At 33.1% G+C, this 20537-nt stretch overlaps 1 protein-coding gene across 1 annotated transcript; it reads left to right on the forward strand.

The window, feature by feature from the left end:
* Window positions 1–16923: 16923 nt before the first annotated feature.
* Smp_053420 (hypothetical protein) lies at window positions 16924–19692 on the forward strand. Its single transcript, XM_018788768.1, has one exon. It carries the CDS (start codon window positions 16997–16999, stop codon window positions 19559–19561), a length of 2565 nt encoding a protein of 854 aa, XP_018654278.1. The 5' UTR covers window positions 16924–16996; the 3' UTR covers window positions 19562–19692.
* The last annotated feature ends 845 nt before the right edge of the window (window positions 19693–20537 follow it).

Genomic DNA, 20537 nt, shown 5'->3' on the forward strand with positions numbered 1-20537 from the left:
CTACCCAAATTAAAGATCCACAAGGAGTAATCCCAATACTGTCATAATTAAATATACTCTCATGTACAAGCAGACAAGAAAAGTGCACACGCTTGCCAGAAACTATTCCACAGCTGATTAGATAATAATGGGTCATATGATCTGGTGTTTCAGTGAACGATTTAGATAATTATTTGTTGGGAAAGTGTCCAAGCTATCTTTGATAATCCAAAATATTACTCGAAGCCTAGTCCAGTTCATTGTATAGAAGATTGAAATATTATCTACAAGAATTTCAGCACTTATACTCTATGTACGTTAAATAATGAATTGATCATTTCCCTCTATAATCACAGATTAAGAACTCAGACATACAAGCAACTTTAGCTTACTCAACCACTTAACTAGCGTCATTTGTTGTGTAAACCACAAACTAAACAGTTCCCATAAACTTATGTCGAAACTAAATATCCGTTTTTCTCTAACCTCATTTTATCTTATTTACATGTTTGTATTTTATATATGCTACTTGATATTACCGAGTAGTATGGCGAATCTTTATTTCTTTTCATGACTTTTTCAGTGGACATATGGTATTCGCTTGTTGTACCTGGTCACACGCCATACATATCGTGCTGAAATATAGCTATAAATAATGCTCCTTCGGTTATCGAGTGAAACAGGTTATTTCTTAATCATTCAAAGAGTGATAATATGCGTTATTCTGTAGTCAAGATTAAGAGACAATACTATTTGAAATCATCAGAAACGGTAGAATATCAAAACTGTTATAGTAAGGGAGCATTTTCGTTTCACGTGTTCATTGTTTTCCGTAATTGATTTTTGGCCATTTTTAAAGTGCTGACACGATTTTAATGATTCTGTGAGTTCGCTTAAGTTTATACGTGGAAAAATGTATTTAGTAACTCGTTCATTTAATGATGGTTCCCTTTCACTGCCCCAACATATTAAACAAAGTTTTCTTCTTTATTTACTATGAAATAGTGGTCGTCTACGTGATATTCCCACTGAACATCTAGTCCAACTAACTTGAAATTTGATCGTGACATCTAAATGATGATGGATGAATAATAGGAACAATTGGCATTATACAACTGGAGTCTCATGTTAGCTCTTAAATTTATATTGCTTCTCGACCACAAGTAATGTCTGTGGAAATAGCTCTGGGTGTGATATTTGTCTTTTTAATTTACGGGACAGTCTTTTGATCTCTTGCCTTAATAAATACATATGATAAAAGTATTTGTATAAGCAGCTTGTATTTTAGTTACAAACGTATGGTAAATATTATTTTCTAAAACTTAGAGTAAGTCTGTTACTATAATTCATAGAATTTTAGACCAAAAAAGACTGCATGAAAAAAACGGGTACATTTGAGCCCAGTTAAACCAGTTCGGCACATATATTTCTAAGATAGGCTTGAAAACATGGTCGTTTTTATAGAACCATGAATTACATGATCCCGCTTAGTAGCTAGTATAAGGGAGCATAAACAATTATATACCCCTCAGTCCTATATATATATATATATATATATATATATATATATATATATTAAATGATGATAAAATATCTAGTTGTTTCTAACTTCAAATCCTATTCTTGAAATACTAAAAAGAAACTCAGTATTGGAGTTTAAACTATTATTCATTACTATGTGGAAAATTTACCTCAAAAACACAAGTTAGGACAGTAGGCAATTTTCCTAAAATATGTTACTGATTTCAACGTCCAAATTATTTGCCAGAAGTGCCACCTTTTGTGAAAAAAATATCCTCAACAAAACTCTTGTTTATGTAGTTTCTCTTTCTATGAAACGTCATCGAAACTGAAAGAGCATTTACACTACGACAGTTTTTATATCTTTTTGATTGCAAACAGGTGGCAGTGTGATAATGAAACATCTCTTAAACACTGGTCATCAAATTATAATATATCGGTGATTTATAGTTATAAGACGGATAGTCACTTCCAAAGGTCAATGTGTTATTTCCTTTGTTTTTTTTCAGCTATTTGTCATTCCATACACAAAGAATTGATAACTAAGTGTGCTAAATCATTTCTCATAACTTGTTCTTTATTCTCAGTCTTACAAATTACCGCTCCTAAATTAGCCAATTTTTTTTAAAATTAATTTATTCTGCCTTTTGTACTTTTTCTGACTGCATTTCTTCTCCAGAATTATCTTAGTTATCTAGTGTTCACAAAATTCTTGACTAATCTTCCATTCCACTTTAGGTTTTCGGCTTATTTAAAAAAGTAAAATATTTTGTAATTTATTTCCCTTGCCAATAATTTCGATAATTTGTTACAGATGATAATTAAAGTACTATACACTTATTTTGTGTAGCATCGAGAATCAAATAACCGAGGACGGATTTTTCCAAATTAACCACTGTATCATATCTTAGTTTTTATCCTGATGGATTACTTTGGAATTCCTTCAAAGTCGAAAGTTATTTTATACTCATTTCTCTGTGAAACAGAAACATAATGGAACCGAGTAAAGTTGAAAACATGGATCGAAAAATCTTGATTCAGTATTCTAAGAGTACCGTCATTACCACCAAACCTGAAGATCACATTTGGTGTCATGAGTGAACATTACCTGATAGTTCTGAGGAAGGATGAAATACATGTCCAGTTCACCTTGGTTTCTAATGGTTCCCCAATCAGTATCATTTCGAGATAGAAATTATATATCAAATAAACCTTAGTTATAACATATCTATTATACCATCTGTATAAAATCAAGTGTGTCATTTTATTAAACAAGTCTATTCAGTTAGTCATTTGTTCTTTTTTGTATTTAATTTGGGGATTACAGATTTTCACCATATATAAAAAAACTAGTTCGAAGATAGCTAATATTAGTTGATAACTTTAACTTGGTATTCAATGTGTCCAATGGTTAATTAGCACTACCAGCTCACTTATCTCCAACCTTTCTAATGCAAAGTACTCAGGATACATCTAAACTCCTCCAAAGTATCAGATGAACTGCCTGTTAAATACTTAAAAAGATCACTTTATCGTTAATTGAGTGTTTATGTGTTAGAAATCTGTAGTACAATGAGACTGAATGACTAAAGTAAACAATACTTCGTGTACAAATAACTTAAAATGCAGTATGACTCATTTTCAGATTAAATAAACATAAGTTTGCGCTGAAATACCGACTGGTCAGCTGTCAATAACTTTCACATTTCTATAGATCATTTATTAGGTCAACCATCGGAATATTTACTTAAGACTGATTCCGATAGAAAGTTATTTCTTCTAATGAATGCACATTATTAATTTCAGTTTCACTTATTGATATTTGGTAATTCTCATATCCTTAATGTGTGAATTCCAATAACTTATAAGTTAATATATTTCATATACCTATAAGTTCTTGCATAAGATAATGTAATTATCCCTATTGAAATACTGCTACTAAAACTGAACAGGTAGATTACATAGTCTCAAACCCTATATTTTCTAATTTATCAAAAAGTTGTTCTTATCTTGTTATTCTTCACTAACTTTTAAAATGAAATCAATAAGTTATTGGAAAATAATAAATATAATCCTATCTAGAACTCATTATTGAATAAATTTCATCTCTCGGGCACTCAGTATAATTACTAAACCAAACAACTAAACGTTCCAGTACAAGCTATCGACCATATAATCTTTCCGTTGACCCAAATACTAAAAGACTCCCAACAAGACACAGAGAGAAAATGAACTTTGTACAAATAATAAATGTTTCTGTGTACCTTCGAATTTCAAAATTTTTAAGAGTTTCCATCACGACCAATCAGTTTCCACTTTGTCAACAACCTACGATTGAACAGTAATACTAGGTTGAATGGGTTAAGCAATCAGTTAATATATATAACTCCGCCTGTAGCTCTCCTAGAGTTACTGTCGCTCTCAAGCCCAGGTAAAGGAGGAGGGTTGGGCATAGGGTTAGCGACCCCATCCCATAGAAAAATAACCCGCTAAAAAATGCTAACCAGAAAGAATAATCCAAACCATTTAAACTCTGCCCTGGGAGTTGAAGGAAGAATTATAACGCCTCAGGATGAAAGCCGAGACTCTTCGGAAGTCATGAGGCCACTGCCCCTTACAATAACCGCAGCAACAATTTTTATAGGTATATGGAACACCCCGAAAATGTGAGAGACCGGTAGTCGGTTGTAGAATTATTGGTCGAAGAAATAATCTGTGACTGATTATCCGGAGGAAATCCTCAGACTGTATTACATAACACAGCTTACACGTACAACACATTCCCAATTTTACAAATAGAATGTACAACCCTTTTGTATCTGGATGCCTTCTATCTTCTAGTGACAGAAAGGCTTTTGAATTTGACCATATTTCATGAACATTTTTGTCCAAGTATGAGTTACTACTCACCATTGTATATTTTCATTGGTCTTATCGGTGAATTTTATGATTATTTAGAGAGGATTAGAGATCAATGTTATAACTGAATAAAGTTCGGCCTGGATGAACTATACAACTTGAAATACTCTATCACAATACCATTCATACCGTTTAGAATTTCTTGCAATTTATATTGATTTGAAAGGAATGTTATAGACAACCAAGTTAATTACAAGGAGGTCAGGTAAAAGAATATAGTTTCTGGCTTGTATCTACTAGTGTACTTTGTCTTTAGTAATTTGATTTATAATAATGATAGTGAGTTTTAAAGTTGTTCAGATATGATTGATAACAATTGGTTTGTAAGTAGATTTATAGAATGCTACTCTTAGTAACATTTACATACAATCCGAACATTTGATAAAATTTCAGCTGAATTTATTAAAATATTCTAGTCCAAATATTATGAGAACATCAATTTCAAATTGGTTATATTTCATAAACTAGCATTTCATTTATAAGGAGACACTTATTTGCGCCTGTTAACCCTCGTGGAGGAGCATAGGCCGCTTATTAGCATTCTCCATCCAACTCTGTCCTGGGTAATCCTTTCCAGTTCGTTCCAGTTGTTATACATCCTTTTCATATCAGTTTCCATTTCCCAGCGTAATGTGTTCTTTGACCTTCCTCTCTTCCGTTTCCCTTCCGGATTCCAAGTTAGGGATTGCCTTGTAATGCACATCGGTGATTTCCTTAATGTATGTCCGATGCACTTCCAACTTCTTTTCCTAATTCCCTCTTTAGCTAGAGGCTGGTTTGTCCTCTCACACAGAAGGCTGTTGCTGATGGTATCCGGTCAGTGAATGTTGAGTATTTTGCGAAGACAACTATTTATAAATACTTGTACCTTCTTGACGATGGGTTTAGTAGTTCTCCACGTTTCACCTCCGTACAGTAGGACTATCTTGATGTTCGTATAGAACATTCTGACTTTGATATTGGATTGCAAACAGTTGTTTTTGAGTTCCATATGTTCTTCAATTGTAGAAATGCTGTCCTTGCTTTGCCAATCCTCGCCCTTGCATCTGCATCACATCCTCCTTGTTCATCAATGATGCTTCCCAGGTACGTGAATGTTTCCACATCTTCCAGAGTTTCTCCATCAAGCGTGATTAGGTTGGCGTTCTCCGTGTTTGTATTTGAGGACCTTGCTTTTACCTTTGTGTACGTTGAGGCCTATTCTTAACTTATAAAGTACTTTCATAGCAAATCTTATATTTCATAAATGTTTTATTTACTCAAACTATTCAGTGTGATTATTGTTTGTTTAGCTGGTCAAAACCCTTACAAATATTCAACATATACACATTGAGATCAATAAATCTTTTCTAAATTCCTGATCATTCTATTTATTAGTCAACTAGAACTGTCAAATATTCAAAGTAAGGTAGATGTTGTAAAGAAATATGGTTTATTTATAGGACGGAAACATTCTTATTCCTTTATTTATGAATGGATTTTTTTTTAAACAGAGTTTTTATAAAACTGATAAATTTTTTTTTTCTGTTTAGACTGTTGATTTGTTTGAGTCGATTTTGAAAAATTGAAAGCGACAAATAAACTGACTTTTATTTACACAGATTAACTTACTTCATTATAAATAATATTGATAATTGAACTTTTTAAATAAGGACTATAATTTGACAGAACAATTACTGCTGTGTTTTTGCAAGCATACATATAAATTAATTGAATGACAGTTTAAAACAAACATTGGTGTTAATGTTATGCTAATCGGGTTAATATGTGATATTTGTTGGACAGTTGGGATATTTGTTTTACTAATATGTAAATATTTCTATTTTTTTCTAATTTCACGTTCATTTTTAAGCCTTAGTGTTTTAGAAATAATAAATTACTTACAGGAACTATCCTGTTATTCTGTTTTAACGAGTTATATGTATTTCGGTAAAAAGAAATATCTGGGTAGTTTATTTGAGTTTCTGAAATACAAGTAGCAGAAATTCTGTCGTCCGACTGAAAATAAATTCGAAAAACTGGGAATTCCAGATAGCTGTTTTTCCATGTTAAATTGGTAAAACTAGATATGGAAAATAATTACCAGTAGTCTGACCTTAAAAATCATTGTTCTACTTAATCACCTTATCCTATAGCATCTTCAACAGTAATTTTTCATAAGTTTGTGAATGAATTTGTTCTAGAAATTCAAGTCAAAATTTGATTGACTGAACTAGACAAAATGAGTGAACTAAATACACAGTAAATAGGTTAAGTGGTTTATGGAAAGATACCTCATCAAAACACATAAACGGAATAAATTAGGAAAACAAGCATGGTAACATCTCAATCTAAAAAGTTTCAGTACTATATGCTTCCTTGAAATGCATGTATTACATACCGAAAATACTGGACATCATTGACGCAAAATATAGCTCAGTAGTATATTAACATTCACTGAATATTCATTAATCATTATTAAATGCCCATATTACAACCAAAGAATGAACAGAAAAATCAAACTACTAAATTATTTCATACCCAACCGTTAACTTATAGAACTTTATTCAACAACCAGCAGTTTAACGCGATTTAATGTCAATGCTTGCTAATATCACGGACTGATCATGACAGGAATAACGTTAATGTTATTGATAGCAATGAATGTTCACCTTTCAGTATTTTGAAGTAACTGAAGTTGAAAATCCGATTCATTAAAATCTGACTCAAACGCATCCAAGTCCTGAATTCGATGTTGTGTATGGTTATATCTGTGCACTGACTAAAAGTCCGGAACAGTTGTTCAGAGTCTCTTACCTTTTTGGTATTAAATAATGACTATCATAAAAGGAATAACAGATTTTCTGAGTAGAATGAAATAAATTACAACCATATATAAATCTTTGAACTCAGATTTTCCGTAAAAATATTTATAGTTGAGAAATGAATGACTTCAAATAAATGTGAGAAAAAAGACTTGATATAGAAAAAACGAAATTTCACTGACACCACAAACAAACACTATTCTTTCGGTAGTTCTTATAAGTGTTGCTCAAAAATGTGGTACTCTTGTGTTATATTAAAAAAAACAAGTAAGAATCCCTATGGTCAGTCTTCTCTAAAAACATCTACCTGAAACCGTACTTGGACGAATAAATAAACAGAAATGTTGATCAGCGAAATCCTGCTATACAATTAGCTAGGTATGTATTTACGTAACCAATAGGGACACTGTAAGTGAACTATTTATTCAGTGTTCAATTTATTCTTTTAAGAGGGAATATTCTACCAGCCCATAAATGTGAACTGCTAGTTATTGCTAGTTGTTATTTTGAAAAACAAATATGTTCACCTGTTTATATGCGACCTCAAGAGTAGTACTCACTTTCATGCCCTACTACTCAAAATTAATACTTTTCGTCCTAACTGGATTTATTTTAGCATTCTTTAATATTCAAACAACACACTTATTATTGATTTTGTTCAACAATACACCAACTGATTTTAGAGAGGTTGTTGTTGTCATTGAAAAAAACAATCACTAGTTTACACTCCCTAGTTCACAACAAATAAATTTAGTGACTGAATTACACAACACTTTAACATGGACAGATAACAGGGCGGTAAGAAACAAATGAGAACTTGACATAAGTGTTATCAAACTTCGCATCAACACAGTTGGAAAATAGCCTCAGAAATAAGTTAGAAGAGTTGAAGGACGATAAAAACTTGTTATTTCTGGCAACCTTTATTCATACTACCTTAAGTCTTCTGTGTCCAAAAACCCTATACTTAACACTATCACACTTGTATTTTACTTCGACAAGATTTGATCGACCTTTAAAGAGCATCCACCATCATTATTACTACCATTCTTAATACCGATTGTGAACTTAGAATATGAATACAACTAGGGTAAATTGTAGGTTTTGGATCCAGTAAATTCCTAAAATACTGGCTAATCTATAAGGGTGTGATTTTTAGGTATGTAATGAACTAAAAAACATGTGAATTGGTGAAGTATTCCAATCAGTAAGCAGAAAAATGGTGTCTAAAAGATCATGCACCAACCTATCAAAAGAGTTACTCGAATTAAATGTACCATAAATAACAAAGAATGTTGTAACATCAATCAGATATCATCGTCATTATCGTCGAACTATAGTAGTGAATATATGGACGTCAGTTAATTCGACATTTCTTATTTCTACTTTTTTTCGTACAGACAAACATCACAAAGACTGTACCATGATGCTTGATAATTATGAAGGTGTATATTGAAGACAAACGGATATATTTGTTTATGAAAATGCATTTTCTTTGCAATTTTATTTCTATTGATCTTTAAACCAATGTTAATTGATAATATTTTTACAACCCAGGAGAACTACTTCTTAATAGTTATTTTCCGGATTGAAATGGCTAGTGACAGAAAAGTTTTATTAACCCTCCAGTAATATGCGGACCAATGAAACATGTTAATAGTACTTTCACTAGAAAAGATATATACATATACTATCATTGAAGTTTAATCAGTGTATATAATATATAAACCTTTATAAATGCACTAGGTTAATCACATGACCAAGAGGATAAATCAGTGCCAAATTCATGTTAGCAGAAAACAGTCACATGAGTAAAGATCGTATCGTTTTCGCTTCTCAAGCAAAGTTTAAAGAACAAATAGCTTTCTAATTTTTTTTAAAAAACTTGCGTCACTAGAATAAAGTGACGCCATGACAACATCAAGGAGTAATAGTTACGAATTGTTAATACAAACAGCCGTTTGCAACCTTTTGTAAATTTATAACTAAACTAGAAAGAATTACTTTGATTAGTAATAATGTCAACCCATTAACTTGAAAGTAGGATTTCGGCTAATACTCTAAGAGTCATATGATAATTCATCTTTATTGAAGATAGAATTATTATAATTATCATTAAAATATTTCTGAATAGACCTTCACGTTATAGTTTGGTTAAATGGAGATAAATCGATAAATTTTTGTTCACATTATTAATGATATAAAATACTTTAGAAACTATACTTCTTAGAATTAGATAAATGAATAATTCCAGAAAATCAATAAGGATTCATCCAATTTATGTTCAGAATAGAAATTGTTAGTCGTCTAATCAAAAGTATATTGCAGTTTATTTCATGCCGACATTCGGTTGTTCATAATACATCTTACTAGCCTTCGTTAACAGTAAATTTTTCGTTACTTGTCAAGTCATGTAGCTTAGGCACTAACCTGGACCCCATTGGTTTAAATGAGGTCACTATGGAGTCTACTTTCACTTTCATCCACTATGTCTTCCTCAACTTTTTTATATCTTTTTTGTAACGTGAATTTATATTTACCCGATATAACTTAAACTTTTTCTTCTTACGACATGCTGTTAAATTTCAGTCAAAAATTACATGTTTTTCACCGTCTACGGTTCAACTATGGTTTGGGCATATTTTGTACTGTTTTGGAGGTTTAGTGGTGAAATTTGCAAGATTTTAAGAAAGTCGTTTTACTATACATTATGAATTATTAGAGAAATAGACGTAAACTTTCCATCCATGTAAAATCTCATCGAAAATCAAAAAGCTTACAAGATAATCTAAGTATTACATTAAGACAAATTATGACACTGTAGGGTATGCTGCTTATATTGACAGACATAAGTAGCATGTATCACCAATCAGAAGTGGAATGCATGGCAGTAGAAGGTTGGAAAGATAAAATCGAAGAGAACGGGAACAAAAAGTACTTATTATCCTAATGAAGGAGCGATGAAGTTTGAGACAATCGCTAGAGGATCTGAAAATGAAGTATTGAACGTATGGTTTTCACACCTTATGAAAGAACTCTGTAGTAAAAAAGTCTGGCTAACTTCATTTGAATCATCCATAGAAAGAGCTACCTATAGTTATAGGGTTGATGACAATTAATTAGCGTTCATTTTCATCGATTAGGTTCTTTGAATGTGTGTGCTTTTTTGAACTTTTTTCCTTTGATGGTCTTTGTTATGGCCTCACTAATAATCAGCGTCCGGCTATGTTTTCCTTCAATCTCTCATAACATAAGAAAACCTGTCTTGGAGATTTATTCACTAGTGAATTGATTTGCTACAAATATGCTTGGAAAAACAAAGTGTAGTACGAAGTATTACATATTGAGAAATTGTTTAATTTCGGTCGTTAGGATAGTCATTATTGATAATCTTATTTGCTTTTAAGCTGGATTCCTCTTAATAATTCTTCCGTATAGGATTGCATCCATTCTATCCAAGTTATGGGAATGTTACCAGAGAATAATTAACGACTTTCTAGTTTTTAAGCGGAGAACCAATTAACTAACTACTAACAATGACTTCGATCCGTTGGATAGACTTCAGTGAAGGTTATTCAAATTCACTAAAATCCTGACAAAATATAATAGATTCTCAGAGGATCCAGTCAACTCAAGAATCCATTTCTTCAAAACAAAACATTGAATATTTATTATTGAGCTAGTAAATGGTCTAGTTTAGCTATTGACTTTAGATTCCCAGACTGGGATTTTCTGACTAATTTGGAAATCACCATCCTATTATGGTTCTTCCATACTTATCGCTCTTTATATTAATCTTCATTAATGTGAACATTCGTGATGTTATGATATAATATGTGCATATGGATTTTCGATGATTAATAGGACTATATTTAAGTTGTAAACAGCTGATGAGAAACCGCGGAATATAATGAATTCATGTCATTCTTCTGAGTTAATTGTTCCTTCTTTAGTCAAATAGAACAGTCTTGTTAGTAACATGGATGGACAATTCTTTAAATGAGTAGTGGCTTGGTGGTTAAAATCAAGCTTAATCCACCATAGTTCATGTTTAAATGATATTTCTTTTAATTATTCAAAGTGTACAAAATACTTTAAAAACACATTATTTATTACTTTTTTGTCATGCAGGCGTCCATATTTCTGTGTTTATCAAAGTATTTTTGAACGGTGTATTATCATGCCGTCCATCTGGACTTCCCTGATTCAGTAGACAGATATAAATCTCAATGTCTTCCTTTGCTACAATAAATCTTTCACTTTAGAAATGGTTATTAAAGAAGTGTCATATCTGTATCATGAACTTTTTATTCTGGAATGTGTATACGGGTAAAAAATGTTAGCGTCTAATTACAGCTGTGTTATACAGGAGATAGGGGAGGTGTAAATGGTTAACTTAATCGGATAGGCTGGAAATGTAGTATTTATGGATTCAGAAAACAGAATATCATTTATCGCACAGTTATTTTTGTGATACTTTTCATCAAAAAAATTTCTTATCCCGTTTTGTACAGTGAAACGATTTGCTTTAAAACGGTAATCATTGGTTATTATGTTCTAAAAAGTGATATAAAAATCAAATATTCCTCGAGTGATTACCTTTTCTCAAACAGCGAACCCAAGTGACTTACAAAGTATTTGATGTATTGTTTCGAGCGTTCCAATCGCTATCAGAAATTATGGAAGAGCGACATACTGCCATTACGAGTTTCGTGATTCTCATTTCCATAAGCATCAGAAGAATGCCTCAAACACTGTTGATGTTATCCACAGTGCCTGAACCTCATATCGAAGCCTCCACTTCTGCGGATAGGAAATTCCAGGAATCCAACTGATAAATATTACCAACTGATTAACAAACGTGGATTCGGATGCAATGGTAAGTCACGAAGAAGGTGATGTTGTTTCTACAAACTCGGAAGAATTCGGTGACAGAAAAAAAGGACTGTATGATATATGCCATCTTGCTCAACCATCAAGCGGAACGGTACGTTCACATTTCAGTTACTAACTAGGAAACTAACGTTTTTTTATGAGCTGATTATTGAGGAAATACGGGAATAGTGAAATGGAAAACCCTGCAAGAGAAATGATTGTAGGCTTGAAACCAAGAGATCGACAGAAGGCCCTTTTTAAGGCCGCGCACAACTTGATTTCAGTTTTTTTTAATTCGTTACGAATTACATCAGTAAATTACTGTCATTCGCATTCCATATACGTTTTCTGTATTTTCTATGACAGTTCAGCCGTCATTACATTTAATGTTAGTTATCCATGGGCTAGATTTACAGTTGCATCTATTGTGCCTCTTACTTTTTTGATAACTAAGTTGAGATAGTTCTTGTGTATTCAACAAAAAGTTTGGTAAAATTCTGTGGTTGTAAGAAACTGATTACATTGTACTGATGACACATTTAAGAATAGTAAATGGAGATAGTGGTTTGGAGTGCAGTTTAGGCTATACTAAATCGTACTAAATTAAAATAATGAAAATGTAGTTAAATGCTTGACGAGGTTATTACAGTCTATCCGTGAACATGGACATGGTTATGGGTACATATGCATCATATCACTGAAGGTGTAAAGTAAAAACACAGTCATCCGATAGTACTCATTTTTACATCTTACACATGAATATGTGCAACATGCACTTAGTCTTGTGTCCTTCACTCATGAAAACATAAGAATACGTTCAGCCGTATAATCGCAGAACCTTTATTATCTGCGCGAAGGCTAATTTGTATCAGCATTCACCCATAAGCAATATCCGTTATCTTGGTACATACCATTATGTTACCTGTGAATTAAGTGAAATTATTATACCCTTTATCAGCGCATGTGAACTCCTTTTTTACGTAGTACGATTCAGTCAATACTGATAAAAATGCTGTTTAACCTTATAATGTTTACTAAAACTTGATAGGATTAAGTTTCAGTTATCATTAACGTTGCATGATTTTACTATAAATAATACTTTTTTATGGTTCATCAAAAGCCGATATCATCTAATGAACACTGATCTGTTTAATAATCGTACATACAAACTTCAATAACGCATTTTCAACATTTTTGGTTTGTTCAGCCGGAAAATATAGGTTTTCAATTATTATATCGAAACTAAACTTCAGTATATCTAAATATCAGTTCATATAGTTGACCTTATTCTCATCTAGCAGTCTTATCGATTAGAAAAAAGATTGTCAGACCTAAACCAGTTAATTAACACTATTTATATTTTAATTACTTGTCCAATATGGTTTTCATTGAGACGTTTAACTGTCACATAACGCGAATATGTACATAGAATTTGTTAGTGTCCCTCTTATATGTTTAACAAATAAATCAAATCATTTACAAATGATTTCTGACGTGGCTAATAAAAAAATATCAAGTACGGAACATGTCACTAATAAGGTGAATAAGTTACTGTGAGGTAAACTGAATGGGATAAAGTAGACAGAAATCGATTAATGAACTTTAATTTTTTTTATATTTCAATTATTAAAAACGTTTGCGCTAACATTACGAAATTAAATTGAGAATTAAAATAATGATATGGTATTACTACATATTCACAAAACATATGCTATCGACATTACGTAAAATAGACCTAACCGTACACTTTTCAAGCACAATAACTGACTTACAATATTACATACACAGATAAGTTTTTTTATCATATTTATATACAGGTCAACTACGCAGATTGTACACCGTATAGTTGAAAACAATTTTTATGTTGATAAATTGGCAAAATTACGCAGCATCTATTTACCTATGGACTATTATACTCAGGAATACAATGTTTCGTTTATTGTCGATACCTTTTTAAAGCGAAACAAAATACATTCATTGTATTAAGAATTCCTGTTTGCAAGTATCACCTATACGTAAATCAGTCAGTCAGCTACAACGTAGGACCACGCACATATATGCATCGGTCCAAGTTGCTATACCTCTTAAATTGCTATTCATTTACGAAAGCATAAACTGTTATTCGTTCACCAATCATTGACGTTTAGCATGAATAATATATACACTGTACATGATCTTATAACAATAATTTATTCATAAGTTTACAACGATCATTACAAGTTCAAACGATATGTCAAAATAATTCATGGAAACGCTAAACTGGAAATTTGTTTTCTCTTTTAATGACATGCATAGTTTTTCTCTGGTCACAATAACTGACGACTTCAGTCCCATGTCTACGTGATCGAAAAAAAATTAATCCCACTTTTTATCGCAATATACATTCACAGCCAAGAGTATTGTATGGCGGTCGATCAGAATTGATGTCCTTTTTTCAGAAGTTACAACTTTATATCAAAGCGCGGAAGAAACACACTGATAGAATCTTTTTAAAACATAAAATTCAAATGTGAAAATGCAAATTTTGACATTCAATCAAACCAGTTTATGGTACTTTGGTTTGAACTACTCAGATTACAAAAATGCACAATTTATAGACAATTAACAAATTATTACAGGCAACAAAATGTTTATTTATTAACATATGAGCACACACTTTCAAATACAAGTCAACCGATCATTTATTTTTAAAAATCTTTTTAATCACATCCAAAATATTTTCATCATCAACTGACGAGTCCCAAAGAGGGCGAAACGCGCATCCTGGACTCCACTGCTATTCACTATCCGTCTTTGCTTATAATGCTTGTGAAATAAGGCTATATCGAGGCAATACACACAGTATGCACATATGGCCAATAAGTGACTGATCAACTGCAGTCCTAAACGTCAATGGGAAGATTTAACCAAACAATACTGAGTGAATTTAGAGATTAATAAAGCCAAAAAATAAACATAAGAAAGAGGGATATCTTTTGCATATTAAAATATACAAATTTCACTTTTCTAATCATGCGCCTAATATGCCTCTATTTTTCTTTCTCACCACATTTGATTTGTGTCAGAATCAGTTGAAAGTAGGTTTATTTGCACTCAGTAAAAGTGGAGAATTTTACGAGATTAAGAAATTAGCTTCATGCCAACAGTGATATAATCGTTAACCTAACGGCACTTTTCAGTGTGAATAAAGAAGCATCGCTATCCACCGAAGATTACACTTGTTAGATCTATACATAAGAAACCGACATGGAATGGCCAATACACAAGTTTCCATAGCTGGATCAGATTGGTAAGAAAGAGAAATTTAATTCTCTCTTTAACCCCCAAAGACTAGATGAATATATTACAATGACACAATAGATGAAGAACTACTTCAGCTTCGGCAGATACTCTTCAGAGATGGTTATCCATCTAGATTTGTCGATAGGAACTTAACACCGAGATAGCATCCTGAAAAGTATCGGCAGTTCAAAAGAAACTTTTTTGAGTATCGATTAAAAGGAGATACGGCTGGCAACTCTGGGATGAACAGATTTACTAATACCTGATAAACCCTTCTGTTCAGCTAGACTTCATAACGTCTCCTCAAGCCGGCCCACCATTCACGTATGTGTTGAGGATAAACTTCTGCTGTGGACCACATCAATATGCGTCTATAAATTTACTTGCTCCTGTGGACCAGGTTGCATTGACCGCGATCACTTACCAAACGCATCTCAGAACATTACCTGGAGTGGCTTTTAAAAAAAGAATGCAAAGCAATCACCAGTTCAATACAGGAGCATCTAATCAACTCTAGACAGGTCGTTCTAAAAGACTTTCCTTCAAAGTAATCTACACAATCTAATTAACTGGATCGAAGAGAGGCCGAATCAAAAACTTATACACTACTGAGGAGTTGGCGATCCGCAAATTCAAGCCCGAACTCTGTGTGTGAAAACGATACGTCATACCTCTCATCCTTCCTTAGCCTTAATTCCCTTCTGTAGTGTTTTTTTTAATTAGTGTTTTGTAATTTCAAACCGCAGTCAGTTACTATTATCATTTAACAGTTTCCCATGATTATTATCCAGTTACTATTATGACCTCTACGTTTATCATTTTTGTTCATATCTTTCAAATGGACAATTATCTTCCATAATTCTCACCCGTAAATTATTTTCATCGACCTACTCTTCTCCAACCTTACTTGATACTTGAAATCTCGAATCACTTTACGATGCAGTCTATTTATCTTTCTATAGATATATATTTACCAAACAACTATAAATGCGAATGTGCAGCTTGAGTAAATGACTTCATAGTAAAGAAAATTTTCTTCGCTGAATTCTCTTTATTTTTGTACGGCATGGCTTTTATATTTGTCCAAATTGTGTTTTAAATTATGGTGCTACATCAAACTCGATGTTACCAAGCCACTAAACTTCGTTCAGATGAGAGTTTATATCCTGCTATTTCAAGTGAATTATAACCTCATTTCAACGGCTTGGGAACATATGGTTATAGAAAGCCTTCGAATCGTGGTGTTTATCGCAATCAATTTTTAAGTAATCAAAACGAAAATCCAGTAGGTATGACTTTAAGAAAAAATATTACTCTTATGCCATTTACTATTTTCTGGTTGGCTCTTAGGGTGAGAGAAAAGAATAAGAAAATGTGGGTGTATGATCACGTGAATTATTTGGTGATTGGTTTAAACTTACAAATGTCTAACTGTGTCTTTCAAGCACTTACATATAGTCAGACCAGGTTTGGCCAATAGTAGATGACACATCAGGTAGGCGTTCAAAGAGTCATAAAAATTGCTTTGTGTATGAGGCTAAATATATTTTGATCGGTATTGTCAGTGATACTATCTTGACTACGTGTGCATGCAATTTGTGAAGTACTTTTAACCGATGTCTGCATATGATCCATTTAGTGTCCATAATGGAGGTACTCATACTTTCAATGGAACAGAAACTATCAGTCGGATGGTAGTGGATGGAAATTATATTGATGGATCTTGGGAATTATCTGTTCGCGTTGAAGACATAAACACAAATGTTTCAGTACGTGTTTCGGGTGATCTACCACTGGGTGGTTTGATGCATCTAATTGTCGAAAAAGTGAAGTTACAACAAAGTTGGTCAGATCATGCAATATGGTGGGTCGATAGAAATGTATGGCTTTTGCAGAGCCGGACAACATTGGATCAATATGGAATTCAGTCGGATGCTAGATTGGTGTTTCATCGTATGCATAACGATGTTCAAATTGTTTTACCCTCTTTAACTCCTCTAGTACTTCGTGTCAATTATGCCGCCCGGTTGTTTACTGTCGTTCGGGATATATGTAAAGAATTAAACATACGACATTCAGAGGAATTATCTTTAACACTTCCTATCACTAAAAATATGCTTAAAACAAATTGCCCATTACCTACTGTTCGTCCGGGATTACGACGTCCTGGTACAAGTTTGCCCAATCCAAGAAATGATCAGTCTTCTGTTAAATCGAAGGTCCCTTCATCTGCGTCTTCAGCTTATCCTACAGTTGATGGACAAAAAATTAATCCGTATAACACATTGAATTCAAATGCTGGTACAATAATGCGATTTAAATCTGACAACTCGTTAGATCAGGAAAGAGTTGATTTCGCTCGCTATGCTGACTGTTCATTGAGACGTTCTGCGAAAGCAGTGTTTGCCGATAGCTGGTTAATGAAACCCAAGAATTTAGTTCAAAAAGCACGTCTCAACAGTGGATGGTTAGACTCATCTCGGTCACTTCTAGAACAAGGGATTAAACCATCATCTTTGGAACTCGACGGTCATAATCCACCTAACCCTCCAACTCTATATCTATGCTTCAAATATTTCACTTTTTACGATGTGATTTTGAAATATGACGCTGTTCGTATTCATCAGCTTTATGAACAAGCTCGCTGGTCCCTTCTATCTGGCCAGTTTGATTGTACAGAGGATGAGATGGTTGTTTTTGCCGCTTATCAACTGCAAGCCGAGTTACAGTCTGCTGCTGTCAGTCAGCAGTTATGTATCACCAACTTCCCAGATATGAATAATACAAATCCTTATTCAACTTTAGGTGCTTGTACAACTGTAAGTTCTAATTATGTAAATCGTAGTCCAGTTCATGCTACTTCGAGTCCTGACTTGGCAAAAAAGCACTATCCGCATTATAATAGTGGTGGGTCAGTTTCACAGTTACCTCGGAATTTATCGCCAATTGGTTCAGCTTTGGTGGATGAAATACCGAGCAATGTACATAACGTAGGTGGTGTGGACGAAGTGGATGAACTCCTATCGGAACTGGAACAATCGTGTGGGGTTGCAGATGAGTCTGAACCAGTATCACGTAATCTACAGAATGCGATTCGACCAACTGGTCATGATATGACGGATACTTCTGAAGTACCGAGTCTTGAAGGTTCGATTAAAGTATTCCGAGATCGCTCTCGCCTCCTAAAACGTTACAAAGCATACTGGGCTGTTATTGTAGAAGCTCGTTTGTATTTATTCAAAAATAAAGCACAAACAAAGGAATGCTTAGCTGAGTATCCACTTCGCGATTGTACAGTTAGTTTTGATGTCAGTGTTGCACATCAAAAATATATAATCAAACTATCAGTTCCTTCTGTATTAGATCAAAAGACAAGTAATGGTTCTCCTCTCATTTTTTCGGCTAACTCCTCTACACCTAAGGAATTATGCTCTACGCGAGAAGAAATATGGTTGAAGTTTGATTCAGCTGAACAATATGCTTGTTGGTTAGCTGCATGTCGTCTTGGTTCTAGGGGAAAAACATTGGCAAGTAAGGTAGCCTATGGTAAAGAAGTTGAAGCTACATTAGAATTACTCAAACTTCAAATGCCTGGACCATCTCCAGCTATGTCACTTTCAGAATCTACAGCCTATTTAGGTGATTTGACAGATTTCTGTAATGATCGTATCATTCGGAAGGCACGTTCTAAAGATACTCTAAGACAACGTATTACTGAAGCTCACGTAAATATTCGTGATCTTGGTCTATTAGAGGCCAAATATAAATATGTTCAAACCTGGCAGCGACTGACTGGATTTGGCCGAAGTTACTTTATTGTACAGTTTGAACGTGGGTTACAGGGGTTGCCAAATACAAATGGTGGAGGGTTATTCAGTACTCCAATGGATGATATTATAGCCATCTGTCAGGGTCGTATTGAGGTTGTTTCCCCACAAACAGGCGAAATTTTATTAACTTGGAATTTTTCTGATCTACGTTCATGGAATGTTAATTGGGATGCTGAAAAAGTCATTTTAGAGTTTCGTAATTCACAAGTGGCATTTCGACCATTGTCGACCAACTGTAAGACAATTGTAGAGTTTATTGGTGGGTACATATTCCTTAGTCAGCGCAATCTAGAAAAAAGTCAAGAAGTTAATGAACGTCTATTTCATCGTTTAACTGGTGCAAATGATTGAGTTCCTGATTGTTGCTTAGCATCTAGAACTAACTTATGCTGTTGCTTAATTTCACGTTTGTCACATTCGCACTCATTTCATTGTCGCTTCCAACAAAGGGAAATCTGGAAATATTTTGGCGACTTTTACATCCTCGGTACTATCAGTTCATTTGATTAGATGAGCGCAGGATTGGATTTATATTCTATTTCAAAGACTTCTATTTTCTACATATATTCTCAAGTAAGCTATTACGATCATTATTATCTGGCACTGCTAAATGTGAGATTTTTTTATTGCTGCTATCGTCTATTCACCAGTATTATTGTTATAACTATTATTATTACTATTATTATTATTATTATTATTATTACCATTCAATTCAAATTCTGATCAGTAATTGAAGCTTGTTCTGTGTTCACTTTTCACAGTTGAATTTATTTCATTTTTCCAGTTTAACTGTCAGTATTACCGCTGTACATTGAACAAAGTAACTGCGTGGAATTTAAATAATAGTTATAATAATTATATTCCATTTGTCTTTCAGAATAAGCTTTACACTTTACTGTAATTTTAAATGTTGCCTTATTGATTTTATGAGTATATTATGTTTGTGTTTATATATCCATATGTGTTTTTATGTCTATCGTATTTTAAAGGCGATACCTATGCATGTATATGGATGAATTAATCTATCGTTTAGCAGCCGCTATTTTTAAATTGCTTTCTTTTGCAAGCATTTCTCCATTTGGCTATGCTTTGGTCTATTCAATAGAAGAAATGAAGCAACGTCACTAACACTATCTTATTAAATAAAAAAAGTAATTAATTATTAATTGATTATTGATTTTTCTCATTATTAGAATACTGATGTATTTTGATTTGATTTAAATGGACAAAAATTACGGACCCCTTTTTCTTCAAGCTTTGGAAGTCGGTATATGTTGCTCTTGGATTTTAGTTTATCTTATAGTGATTTTATGCGATAATCTTGTGT

This window comes from Schistosoma mansoni, chromosome W (genome assembly GCF_000237925.1).
Source record: "Schistosoma mansoni strain Puerto Rico chromosome W, complete genome".
In the NCBI taxonomy this organism is placed as follows: Eukaryota; Metazoa; Platyhelminthes; class Trematoda; order Strigeidida; family Schistosomatidae; genus Schistosoma; species Schistosoma mansoni.